At 38.2% G+C, this 14,025-nt stretch overlaps 1 protein-coding gene across 1 annotated transcript in view; it reads left to right on the top strand.

Moving 5' to 3' along the window:
• LOC111142560 (Rho GTPase activating protein 28) overlaps positions 1-9,593 on the top strand; it is a 224,181-nt gene extending 214,588 nt beyond the window's left edge. Inside the window, exons 17-18 of the mRNA XM_022495829.1 lie at positions 5,793-5,857; positions 7,973-9,593. Coding sequence (XP_022351537.1) covers positions 5,793-5,857; positions 7,973-8,067 — 160 coding nt within the window. The 3' untranslated portion in view covers positions 8,068-9,593. The remainder of the gene's footprint in view (positions 1-5,792; positions 5,858-7,972) is intronic.
• The last annotated feature ends 4,432 nt before the right edge of the window (positions 9,594-14,025 follow it).

Raw genomic sequence — 14,025 nt, 5'->3', positions numbered from 1 at the left:
AATGCCAGTGCTAAATTGAATCAGATGTTAGAACCACCTGCAAGGATTTTATAGCAGCCATCACACACACGCGTGCGCGCGCACACACACACACACACACACACTTCAACAAGCATTATTAATTATCTTGAACCAAATGAAAAAATAGAAAATCTCAGCAAACATATAGAAGTTATAAAAAAGAATGAAATGAAAATTATGGAACTGAAAGATAGAATAACTGAAATAAATTCACTGGTTGGGCTCAGTAGTAGAGTGGAGATGACAGAGAATATAATCCATAAACTTGAGGAATATCAGTAGCATTATTTATTCTGAACAACAGGAAGCAGACAGACCCAAAAAAGTGAATAGAGCTTCAGGGATCCATGGACGGTAACAAAAGAGCTAACATTTGATCACTGCAGTACCAAAAGTAGAGAAAACAAGAACTAAAGAAAGTATTTGTAAGTAAATAATGACTGAAAACTTTCCAAATTAGCAAAAGGTATAAACCTATATACTCAAGAAACTAAGTGAACCCAAACAGGACAAAACAAAGAAATCCCTTCCAAAACAACATAATCAAACTTGTAAAAATTAAAGACAAAGAAAAAAACCTTGACATCATCCAAAGAGAAGCAATGCCTTTCTTATAGGGAACACCAATTCTAATTACTGCAGATTTCTCCTTTTTCATTTGAAACTCTGGAGGCCAGATGGAAATGGCATAGCATCTTTCCAACTACTGAAAGAAAGGAACTGACAACCTTGAATTCTATGTCCTCCAAAAAATAGCTTTCAGAATGAAGGGGAAACAAAGACATTCTTGGGTGAGGCAAAACTAAAGGATTTTGTTTCTAGCAAATTTACCCATAAAAAGTGGATAAAGGAAGTTCTCTAAATAGAAATAAAATTATAACAAAGACTTGAAACATCAGAAAGGAAAGGAGAACATCAGAATGGGTAAAAAATAGTAACTGTAATAGATTATCCTACTCCTTATGCATTTCTTAAATCATATTTGATGGTTGAAGCAAAAATTGCACCACTGGATATGGTGCTCAGTGTATGCTGAGGACAGATTTAAGACCTTACTTATTTATTTATTTTAGGAGTTTTATTTATATATGAAAGCGAGGGCAGGGGAGAGGGTAGGGACAGAAGGAGAGGGAGAGCGAGAATCTCAAGCAGACTCCCTGCTCAGTGAGGAGCAAGAAACAGGGCTTCATCCCAAGACCCCAAGAACACGATGTGAGCTGAAATCAGGAGTTGGACACTCAACCTACTGAGCCACCCAGGCGCCCGAGACAATTATATTTTAAAAGGGTTGAGGCTCAGCATTCTTTATTGTCTGCATAGAGCCTTCTCTCCAAAGACTGTAGTATGTAAAGAGAGAAAAAGAATAACTTCATAGTTATGAAATCTGACCTCAGCAGGTGACTAAGGTTAACATCAACAATGATAAAGTCACACTGAGAGTATGTAGCCCTGATTTAAAAAAAAAAAAAAAAAAAAAAAGATGAAAATGGCCCTTCTGTCGCTTTCCTCCCAAGAACACATAACTCCTCTGACAACTGCAAGAAAAACATCAGACAAATCCCAGTTTGGAAACATTCTGCAAAATACCTGATGAGTCCTCCTCAAAGACATCAAAAAACAAGGCAAGTGTGAGAAACAGAGGAGCCTGATGAGATATGACTATATATTAGTTTCCCAGTATTTCCATAACAAATTACCTCAAACTAGGTGGCTTAAAGCAACAGAAATGTATTCTCTCAGTTTAGGAGGCCAGAAATCTGAAAGAAATGTGTCAGCAGGGTTTGTTCCTTCTGGAAGCTGGGAGGGAGACGCTCTCCCATTCCTCTCTCCTAGCTTCTAGTGGTTGACAACATCTTTGGCATTCTATAGTTTATAGACATATCACTTCAGTCTCTCCATCTTCACATCCTCTTTGTGTTTCTCTGTATTTTCTCCCCTTCTTAAAAGGATAATGAAATATTGTGAGCAGACTATATACTCAAAATCACAAATTTAGAAGAAATGGACCAGATCCTCAAAAACCACAAGTTACCAAAAGACAACAAAGATGACATAGTTTTGTAGCCTTTAAAGGAATTGAATCTTTAAAATTTTCCAAAAAAGAAATCTTCAAGTCTAGATGGTTTCACTGGAGAATTCTAGCAGATGTTTAAAAAATGAACACCAATTTACCACATTCTTTTACCAGAAAGTAGAAGAGGAATGGACATTACCTAACTCATTTTATGAAATTAGTATTGACCAGATACCAGACAATAAACAAACACTGAAGACTAATATCTCTCATGAACTTAGAGACAAAAGTCCTCAACAAAACATCAGCAAAGCTAATCCAGCGTATATTAAAGGAATTACAGTGACCAAGTGGGATTCATTTCAGGTATGCAAGTTTGGCTCAATATTTAGAAATTAATGTAGAATCCACCATTGGATTGGAGAAAAATCATATGATCATGTTAAATGATACAGAAGAAACATTTGACAAAATCCAATACCCATTCATGATAAAAACCCTCAGTTAACTAGGAAAAGGGAAGAACTTCCTCAACTTGATAAAGACCATCTACAAAAATCTACAGCTAATATTATATTTAACGATGAAAGATTGAACACTAGATCAAGAACACTACTTTTATTAAAATACTATTAGAAGATTAAGCCACTGCGATAAGACAAAAACAGAAAAGAAAAGGAAGGAAGGGAAGGGAAGGGAGGAAGGAGAAAAGGAAAAGGAGGAAGGAAGGGAGAAGGAGAAAGAAGAAAGAAAGGGAGGGAGGGAGGATGAAAAAGAAGAAAGAAAAAAGGGAGGGAGGGAGGGAGAAAGAGAGTGAAAGAAAGAAAAAAGAAGGAAAGATTGATTGTAGGAGAGGAAAAAACCGCCCATAACAAAGTTCATTTTAAATTTACAGTTCACTGGTATTAAGTACATTCACATTATTGTATAATCATTACCACCATCCATCTCCAGAAAGATTTTATCATTGCATACTCAGACTCTGTCCCCAGTAAACAGTAACTCCTCATTCCCCTCTCCCCCAGCCACTGGTAACTGCTCTTCTACTTTCTGTCTCTATGAATTTGACTATTCTAATAACTGAAAATTTTAAAGATTTTATTTATTTTAGAGAGAACAGAGGGAAGGGGCAGAGGGAGAGGGAAAGAAACCCAAGCAGACTCCCTGCTGATCATGGAGACAGACGCAGGGCTCGATCTCACAACCCTGAGATCATGACCTGAGCCAAAACCAGGAGTTGGAGAGCTAATGAACTGAGCCACCCAGGCGAGAAGTACAAAAGCAATTCAGTGGATGAAAGGTAGCCTTTTTAACAAATGATAAATGGTGCTCTAGCAGTTGAACATCTATAGACAAAAAACCCACAATGGATCACAGACTTAAATGTAAAACTATAAAACTCTTAGAAAATAGCAAAGGAGAAAACCTCTGTGATGTCAGGCTTGTAAAGAGTTCTCAAAGTTGACATCAAAAGCATGATCCAGGCGTGTCTGGGTGGTTCAGTCAGTTGAGTGACCAACTCTTAATTTCAGCTCAGGTCATGATCTTGGGGTCCTGAGATCAAGCCCTATGCTGGGCTCCATGCTCAGCCGGAAGTCTGCTTAAGATTCTTTCCCTCTATCCCTTCCCCCATGCTTTCTTTCTCAAAAATAGATAAATAAACCTTAACAAAAAAAAAGCATGATCCATAAGAGGTAAAAATTGATAAATTGGACATCATCAAGATTGAAAACATACAGAAAAATTCAATGAAAAGGATGAAAAGACAAAGATACTTACAAACTTCACTTCCAGTAAATGACTAGTATCTAGAATATAAAAGGAAAACTCAATACTCAAAAATAAGAAAGAAACAACCTAATTTAAAGATGAGCAAGGGGTGCCTGGCTGGCTCAGTTAGTTGGTTGTCTGCCTTCGGCTCAGGTCATGATCCCAGGGTCCTGGGATGGAGCCCCACATTGGTCCCCTTGCTCAGCAGGGAGCCTGCTTCTCTCTCTCCCTCTGCCTGCCACCCTCGCTACTATGCTTTCTCTCTGTCAAATAAATAAACAAAATCTTAAGAAATAAATGAAAAATAAAAATGTATATCACTGGAGAGTATATACTGATACACATTTGCACATGAAAAGATGTTCAGTATCTTTAACGATTAGGGAAATGCAAAGCCACAATGATATCATTAAACATCTCAGAATGGCTAAAATAAATAATAGTGAGGACACCAAATACTGGCAAAGACACAGAGATCTTTGGATCACTCATACATTGGTGGTGGCTGTAGTCATTCTGTAAAACTGTATGGCAGTTTCTCATAAAACTAAATATGCCACAGCCATGTGACCCAGTTTTCACACTCATGGTTTTTGGGTTTTTTTTTTTTTTTTCTTTCAAATAATGCCTGCAGCCAATGTGGGGCTTGAACTCACAACTCAAAAGATAAAAAACAAACTTCAAAAGTCACATGCTCTATGGACTGAACCAGATAGGTGCCCCATGGACATATATCCCAAAGAAATGAAGATTATATTCACACAAAAACCTGTATGCAAATGCTTATAGCAACTTCATTTATAATAGTAAAATCTGGAAAAGAAACCCAGACTTTCTTCAACAGGTAAATAACAAACTGGCACATCCATGCCATTGTGTGCTACTGAGCAAATAAAATATCACACCGTGGATGAATCTCCACCAATTTATGGTGATTGAAAAAAAAAAAAAAAGCCAATACAAAAAGTTCTAAACTCTGTGTGTCCACTTATTTAACATTTTTGAAATGACAAACTTCTAGAAAATGTGGAATAGAGTGGAGGTTACCAGGGATAAGGGATGAAGGTAGGAAATGAGGATGAAGAGGGAGGTGAGTGGCTTATTACAGGGAAACAAGAGGGGACTGGTGGCGATGGAAATGTTTTGCATCTTGACTGAATCAATGTTGACATTCTGGTTGTGGTAACGCACTAGAGCTTTGCAAGATTTTACTACTGGGGAAAACTGAGTAAAGGGTACATAGGATCTATCTGTGCAGTTTCTTAAAACTATAAGCAAATCTACAATGATCCCAAATAAAAATGTTTAATTAAAGAAAATAGGTCACACATCTTTCTTCCTCACAAACAGCTGAGGTCAATCTTTTTGAAAGTAACAAAACTGAAAGTCATTGCTCAGGTAGGATGAAGATCAGCCAACTCTTCTACCGCAGCATTCTAGTCTGGGGTGGAGAAATTAAATTGGACAATTATTATCTCTGACTTGCTTTCACTATAGAGCAAAAATATGCAATGAAGTCAACATTAAGTAGTTTGAAAAGCTTTAGGCAAGTTCAGAAACATGGCACAGACAGAAGAGAGAATCCCATGCAATTTTTGGCAAGAAGAGAAATGAAATCTGACTTCTTTTGAGAGTAATGTGACCAATGACAGAGGCAGTATTAAACATGCGGCTGCTCCTTCACCAGCCTTGCTCTGTCTGTAACAGTCCTCTTTTAAATGAAGCTGACATTTGTGGGTAGAATGGGCTCGAGGTTGCTGTAGGGCACAGCAGTGTTCATCTTGGTTTGGAATAGTCCCACCCTCCCTGTGCCTTGGATGCTTGGCCGTATCAAACAAATGGAATTATTTATCATAACCTTGATCATAATAATGATTTGTGAGTATATTTCATTCAAGGCAGAAGGAATTGTTGCCATGATATTTAAAGCACAAAATTACCTCAAATCATGGAAGAAGGTTAAATTACATTACTTTTTTTTTTTCAGTCATGGTTCCTCAGAATGCTTTAAGATTCAGAACCAACGGTTATATGAAATTGGAGGAAATATAGGTAAGCATTCTCTAACGGTTTTTACTCCTAAATTTTCTGATTACTCTAAAAGAAATATGATGCTATTATTGTAAAAGCATATTTTACGAGTTTCTTAAATATAAATTCAACATCAGTAAGTTTCTGAATTTTTAATTTCATATGAGAACAGTTGTATAAATTTTCTAAAATATTTTCAAAATTTAAATGTGGATATTTTAATTGATACAGAGCAGACTTTGGGGTCTTTTAAGTGTGCCTCAGAGTTGGAAAGTCGCTTCCTGGAGATCCCTGCAAAACAAAGAACATCATGGAACGTTAACACTGTGACACCTTTCTTGTTTAACTTCCCTGGTTTCATCCTCAGCCCAGGTTAATTCTTCCTATTTCCCTGAGGGGGAACAAAAAGGAATCCAATAGAAATTGCCTCTGCTTGCATCTGTGTCCTGCCTTCCCCTTTGTTCAGGTCTTCTGCTTGCCCTCCGCCCAGTCTGGATGAATCACGCCAGCTCCCACTGATGGCCAACACCTCCATGTGTGCCTCACTTTGTGTTCCCGCCTGCCACTCGGGGCCTTGCTTCAGCCCCCCATTCTCCCCAGCACCATCAGCTTTTCCCTCCCAACTACATCATTTCCAACTACATAAACGTTTTTTGTAATATTCATCTTCACAAAACTCTCTCAAACCTACTTCCATTCCAGTGTTCTGCTTTACAGCAAGAACTCCTCGAATCCATTTTCTGTTCTCCAATTTCTTCCTCTTGTTCTCTCTCGAAACCACTCCAGTCAAGCATTACCCCGCAACACTTCACCAAAATTGCTCTTGTTGAGGCCACCAGAGAACTCTTATGTTGTGAAATCCAGTCATTCGTTCTGTCTTGATAACTGCCGGAGTTGATCTTTCCCTTCTTTGAAAACACACGTTCTTCACCTGGTTCAAGGACAACCTAAGCTTCTGTTTTGTCCCACTTCACTGGCAGCTCCTGAGTCTCTTTTGCCTGCTACTTCTCATCCTCTCAACCTTCAATGTGGAAAACTGTGGGGTCAGGCCTCCGAACTCTTCTACCTACACCTAACTTCCTTGGCGAGCTCAGTCCTTCTCATTGCTTTAAATGCACCTGCGGGCAGTTGCCTCTCAAGTTATATACAGACTTCCTCTCAGCACCGGCTTTGCGGATCCATTCACCAGGCACATTTTGCCTCGAGCCTTTGCATTTACTCTGACTTTTTCCCAGAATGCTCTCCTTTTGAGTGTTCATTTCTCACTCCCTCACCTCTCACAGGTGTTTGTCACTGTGTCACCTTCTCAAAGAGACCTTCCAGGATCTCACCTTCTCTAGGTGTGCCTTCCCAGCTTTGTTGTTCTCTCATGTTCTTATCACCACAAGACTTACTTTATATTATACTTGCTTATTTGCTGTTGTCTTTATTTGCCCTCAGGGCAAATATTTTTCACTATCTGATGCCTCTCTGTAGCCCTTAGCCCCTGGAATAGTGCCTGGCATATAATAACTTCCAAGAAATATTTCATAAATGAATCAAGCAAGGAGTCAGATATTGGTGGTTTCATTTGAGACTTTGATATACATTTCAAACACACTGTACATAAAGATTTTCAAATGTATTTGCTTCATGGAATGATCTTTTTGTTGTCATCATTTCTAGATTTCCTGTCTGTGGGAATTGCATCTGTAGTAAAGAAACAAAATGACTATTCCTGAAGTGAATGTGATTTTAATCTTTTCTAGCCCTGGTCAAGTTACTGTCTGTAAAACCATTAGAGAACATGCATTATTATATAAATGGCCAGTTTATACCTTAGACAGGTTCTTGCTGTATTTTCCTAATTTATGTGCTGAGTCTAGGGAACAATTTGCCTATAGCTGGTATATCTGTTTTTTCCCACAGTTTGGCATGGGGTTTATTTGAAGTATTTCACAGTCAGAAAGAAACAAGGGAAGGAATAAGGCAGGCAGGCAGACTGGCTTTGCTAAAGAACCTTGAACATGTATCTACTTAACCTTTGGCTGAGAGAACTGTCTTGGCCTTATTTGAACCTTCCCAACACACACACGCACATGCACACATAGAAGTGTGCACTCTCGAAAACATTCTCTGATTTTCTCTTTCCTTTAGGGCAGCATTGCTTGGATCCAGATGCTTATATATTGGATATATATCATGTAAATCCTCAAGCAGAGTGGGTGATTAAACCCCAACCAAGTTTTTGAAATAATCCCCAAGATGGCACCTATCACGTATTATATGCCAAGAAGATTCTACATTTGGTAGGGAAAATAACAAGACTGTTTTCGACATGTTTGTTTCAATAACCTTCTTGGTGTTTCTCAGCCCAAGTGGCATCTCCCAGCATTGTCAACATGAACTGTGGAGGAGGAGGAGCTGGTTGACTGAGCTGAGGCTTTCTCCTATGGTTCCTTAATAATGGTGAAGGAAAGACACTGTGATTGTTCCAGAGGAAAGGCCAACCTAGTATATGGAACTCTATAATCATTTCTAGTACTTTGACTTCACAACAGAAATGAACTTCGTCTTATACCTAGAGATAAAAAATACTTCTTTATGTAGCAAATGCTACGAAACACAGACATGGAAGAGTCTTTGTTTTACTTGCGTTATATATATGTTGACCTTTTTGAACAAGAATGCCAGAAGTATCAATAATTTCTGCTCTGAAAATAATTCAGATCTGCTTTTCAAAGGGAATTAGTTTCCAAAGTTATGCATCCAATATCCATGCCCTTGACTTGCTCCCAAATTGGAGGAGGATGAACTTCTGTTGAAAGAACACTGTATTGTTACATATGTTGTACTGTATTATGACTATCCACATTCTGGTGCAAGTAAACATTTCTCTATTGTGGGTTATTGAAAATTTATATTTTTAAAGCTTGTTCTCTTATGAGCACAGGTTCCCATAGCAAAGGTTAGTTTGACAGAGGGTGTTCTTATGCTTTCATAACCTTCTGTGTTGTTACTAGTCACAGACCTCTATCTTTTCATCATGATTATGGTGCTCAATGAAAAGCTTTCTCTGTGCCAGGCACAGATTTCCTTTCCTGATCAAACATCATTTTTTTATATTTTACAACTGTAGATTGTCACTTCTGTAGCCCCAACTTAAAAATAGAGAATTGTCTTTATCCAACTGCTCTTCATCCAAAAGTACTGAAAAATACTCTTATATCCAGGTTTTATATGCTGTAAAAGCAAATTGTTTCTGTTCATCATTCATAGATTGGCCAAGCACTGTGGATTAGCCTCAGGCTTTAAAGTCAGATGCGTATTTGTTAAGCTGGAAACTGTCTTACCATGAAGATCCTGCAGAGCCATTTTACAGACCTACAGTCGGTGAGAACACACAGTTCTCCACAGTCTAATGGAGAGCAAATCCACAATGTGCTGAAGGGTCAGACAGCTCTGCCTTTCATCTTAAGACTGCAGATATAGGTCTAAGGTTAGCTAGAAATGGGGACAGAGGTCTCATTTATCCTACATGCATGCTTTGGATTAGAATCCACAGATTGAGATTTCATTGAATTTATAATGATTTTAATGAGATTTAATGTCCAAATGACTCTCTTTTGCAGTTCAAACAGTAACGTTATAAATACAGAAAACATTTTACCAATGCTTCGGTAAAAAAGTGTTTTTACCAATGTTCCTACTTACCAATTCTCAAAACACGATATAATAATTTAAGCTCACATATAGAAGAAATCTTTTTTTTTTTTTTTTAAAGTAGGCTCCACACCCTGGGTGGAGCCCAACCCTGGGCTTGAACTCACGATCCTGAGATCAAGACCTGAGCCAAACAAAATCAAGTGTCAGATGCTTAACCGACTGAGCCACCTAGGTACCCCTAGAAGAAATCTTTTATATGCAGCATTATTATGCCTTGATATCTCTAAAAACATTATTTATATTCAACATGTAGATAATTATGTTTCTGGACATTAGGATTTTTTTATTTTTATAAAAAACTCAAATATCCATTCATTTTGTTTGAGAATTTTTATTTCCTGTGCCTGAAAACCCATTAGAAGATAAATATGTGTCGTGTAGGTTTTTATATATTCCTACATTTCATCACTTTTCAATGTTTCACTAATTGATGGCATGTTAGTTTACATAATGAATTTCAAGAGTCTGAAAAAAATGCTTTTATTGTTTTTGAAATTCAGAACAATAGGAGTAAACATTTTATTTTATGCAGCTGCTAACTTCCGGAGAATAAGATGGCAGTAATTTATACCCACACACGGAAGAAATTCTTCAAATTAGCTATCTTATACTTCTGTTTATACATGAAAACAGGGACTGATTTTTCTCATCATGTTTCCTATAGTTTCATATAGTTAAATTCTATCGTAGAAGACTTTTTTAATCAAAGATTTGCAGATCTAATTTTTTACTTGACAATTTTTCCATGTTTGGGCTGAAAACATGTTAGAACCTGTGTATAAGTTCCAAAGGTTTTAAGATTTACTCCACTTATCATTACTTTTAAATAAGTGGCTGACAGATGACAGGAGACAACTGTTTCTGAATATCTTACTTTTGTGTGATGTCAGATGTTAAAGACTTAGCTAACCCAATAGCTTTAAATTAATCACTTGAATGTATTTAAGTATGTGTGACAACTTTCAAATAACTATGTAATATGGAAGGCCATGTCAATACCAGTATCTCTGAATAAAACTTTTATTCTTAGTCATAGGATAAACTGAGTGATTAGAGAATTTCAGCAGACACACAGACTAATTTTTGTATGAGTAGAGGTTCTTTTTACTGATTTTATTCTTAAAGAATAAATAAACCCCTACAATTACAATTTAAAAATTTCTGTCAAATAATTATTGAAACTATCTTTGCTTTATCAAAAGTTATTTTAAAATAGTTATGGTAGTCTGTAAAAATGAGTAGTATGTATGCAAACAAGAGTCAGATCCTGGGCTCCTAGATTCAGTTCTCACTAGCTTCCCACCCACCTCCTCCCAAGTGCTCTTGGTGTACAGTTAGGAGAATAATATCAAGCAAGGTATTAGAGAAAGTTAACATTTTAGTGACACTTAGAAAAAACCCTAGAGCTGGCTCATTGTTTTCTCCATTTTGCAAAAGAGGATCCCTTTGTTAAGCAGGTAATTGGGGGATATGATTCTTAGAGCCAGTAAGATCTTCAAATAAACTGGAATATTAATTTCGTTACAATGTGTACACAGTATAAACTACCTCACGTGTCTTTCTTGGGAAAAAATTAATGGACTTTAACAGTTTTTGTTACAAACTGTCCTTGAGTCATCTTATTTAAGTCACTTCAGTTAGCTTTCAATGTACATTTAATAATATACATTTAATGATGTAAAATATTTTTTAGTGCAAGCTTTAAAGCCAAAAATACTCTGTACCTGTGACCTGTGTTATACTCTGAGAGAATTCATGTCCCTTAGTCATTGTCATGTGTGTCTCACCATGTTGCAGTGCAGGTCTTCAAGTGTGGGAATTAATAGTCCTCTCTTCTTTCAGGCATTTTTTCAACTGCTTTCCCCATACTGCACTTGACTGAAAAGTAGCATGAGATTAAAATGTCCCTTCTTTCTTTCAAGCATATTTCAAATGTTTTTCACAAATGTTTTACATGCCTGAAAAGAATATATATTATGGGATTAAATAGCTCGTAGTTTCTGACAGGCATTTTCAACTGTTTTCCATCAATATGTCATTTAATAAAAAATAATATGACATGGATTAAAATGTTTCTTTCAAACATTTTAAATAGTTTTCCACATACACACACCTTAATTTAAAAACATCTTTTCTGGAGTCAAGATGGCGGAGAAGTAGCAGGCTGAGACTACTTCAGGTAGCAGGAGATCAGCTAGATAGCTTATCTAAAGATTGCAGACACCTACAGATCCAACGGGAGAGCGAAGAGAAGAACAGCAACTCTAGAAACAGAAAATCAACCACTTTCTGAAAGGTAGGACTGGCGGAGAAGTGAATCCAAAGCGACGGGAAGATAGACCGCGGGGGGAGGGGCCGGCTCCCGGCAAGCGGCGGAGCAACGGAGCACAAAATCGGGACTTTTAAAAGTCTGTTCCTCTGAGGGACATCGCTCCAGAGGCTTAACCGGGGTGAAGCCCACGCGGGGTCAGCGCGGCCTCAGGTCCCGCAGGGTCACAGAAGGATCGGGGGCGTCTGAGTGTCGCAGAGCTTACAGGTAGTAGAACGGGGAAGCCGGCTACAGAGACAGAGCCGAGGAGTGAGCTCTCAGCTCGGGGTTACCATGAACCGGTCGCAGGCTCGGTCAGCTCGGAGCGCGGCCGGAGGCCAGGGTGACGGGAGTAATTGGGCTCTGTTCTCTGAGGGCGCACTGAGGAGTGGGGCCCCGGGCTCTCAGCTCCTCCGGGCCGGAGACTGGGAGGCCGCCATCTGCATTCCTGCCCTCCGGAACTCTACGGAAAGCGCTCAGGGAACAAAAGCTCCCGAAAGCAAACCCGAGCGGATTACTCAGACCGGACCGGCCTGGGTAAGGGCGGTGCAACTCCGCCTGGGGCAAAGACACTTGAGAATCACTACAACAGGCCCCTCCCCCAGAAGATCAACAAGAAACCCAACCAGGACCAAGTTCACCTACCAAGGAGTGCAGCGGAATTCCAGAGGAGGAGAAAGCAAAGCACGGAACTCATGGATTTCTCCCCATGATTCTTTAGCCTTGCAGTTAATTTAATTTTTTTTTCTTTTTCAATTTTTTTTCCTCTTCTTCTGCTAATTTTTTTTAACTTTTACCCTTTTCTTTTTTAACGTTTTTAAACTAGTTTATCTAATATATATATTTTTTTCCTTTTGATATTTTTTCTTTCTTGGTTTTCTTTTTTTAATTGTTTCTTTTTTTTTTTTTTTCTTAACCTTTTTATCCCCTTTCTCCCCCCTCATGATGGGATCTCTTCTGATTTGGCTAAAGCATATTTTCCTGGGGTTGTTGCCACCCTTTTAGTGTTTTACTTGCTCCTTCATATACTCTTATCTGGACAAAATGACAAGGCGGAAAAATTCACCACAAAAAAAAGAACAAGAGGCAGTACCAAAGGCTACGGACCTAATCAATACAGACATTGGTAAAATGTCAGATCTAGAGTTCAGAATGATGATTCTCAAGGTTCTAGCCGGGCTCGAAAAAGGCATGGAAGATATTAGAGAAACCCTCTCGGGAGATATAAAAGCCCTTTCTGGAGAAATAAAAGAACTAAAATCTAACCAAGTTGAAATCAAAAAAGCTATTAATGAGGTGCAATAAAAAATGGAGGCTCTCACTGCTAGGATAAATGAGGCAGAAGAAAGAATTAGCGATATAGAAGACCAAATGACAGAGAATAAAGAAGCTGAGCAAAAGAGGAACAAACAGCTACTGGACCATGAGGGGAGAATTCGAGAGATAAGTGACACCATAAGACGAAACAACATTAGAATAATTGGGATTCCAGAAGAAGAGGAAACAGGGGAGCAGAAGGTATATTGGAGAGAATTATTGGAGAGAATTTCCCCAATATGGCAAAGGGAACAAGCATCAAAATTTTTGAGGTTCAGAGAACCCCCCTCAAAATCAATAAGAATAGGTCCACACCCCGTCACCTAATACTAAAATTTACAAGTCTTAGTGACAAAGAGAAGATCCTGAAAGCAGCCCGGGAAAAGAAGTCTGTAACGTACAATGGTAAAAATATTAGATTGGCAGCAGACTTATCCGCAGAGACCTGGCAGGCCAGAAAGAGCTGGCATGATATATTCAGAGTACTAAACGAGAAAAACATGCAGCCAAGAATACTATATCCAGCTAGGCTATCATTGAAAATAGAAGGAGAGATTAAAAGCTTCCAGGACAAACAAAAACAGAGAATTTGCAAACACCAAACCAGCTCTACAGGAAATATTGAAAGGGGTCCTCTAAGCAAAGAGAGACCCTAAAAGTAGTAGATCAGAAAGAAACAGAGACAATATACAATAACAGTCACCTTACAGGCAATACAATGGCACTAAATTCATCTCTCTCAATAGTTACCCTGAATGTGAATGGGCTAAATGCCCCAATCAAAAGATACAGGGTATCAGAATGGATAAAAAAACAAAACCCATCTATATGTTGCCTACAAGAAACTCATCTTAAACCC

The sequence above is a fragment of the Enhydra lutris genome, unplaced genomic scaffold, assembly GCF_002288905.1.
Source record: "Enhydra lutris kenyoni isolate GAN:26980312 unplaced genomic scaffold, ASM228890v2 scaffoldscaffold8, whole genome shotgun sequence".
NCBI classification, from domain to species: Eukaryota; Metazoa; Chordata; class Mammalia; order Carnivora; family Mustelidae; genus Enhydra; species Enhydra lutris.
The sequence above is the reverse complement of the archived record's forward strand: the minus strand, read 5'-3'. Positions and strand labels throughout refer to the sequence as shown.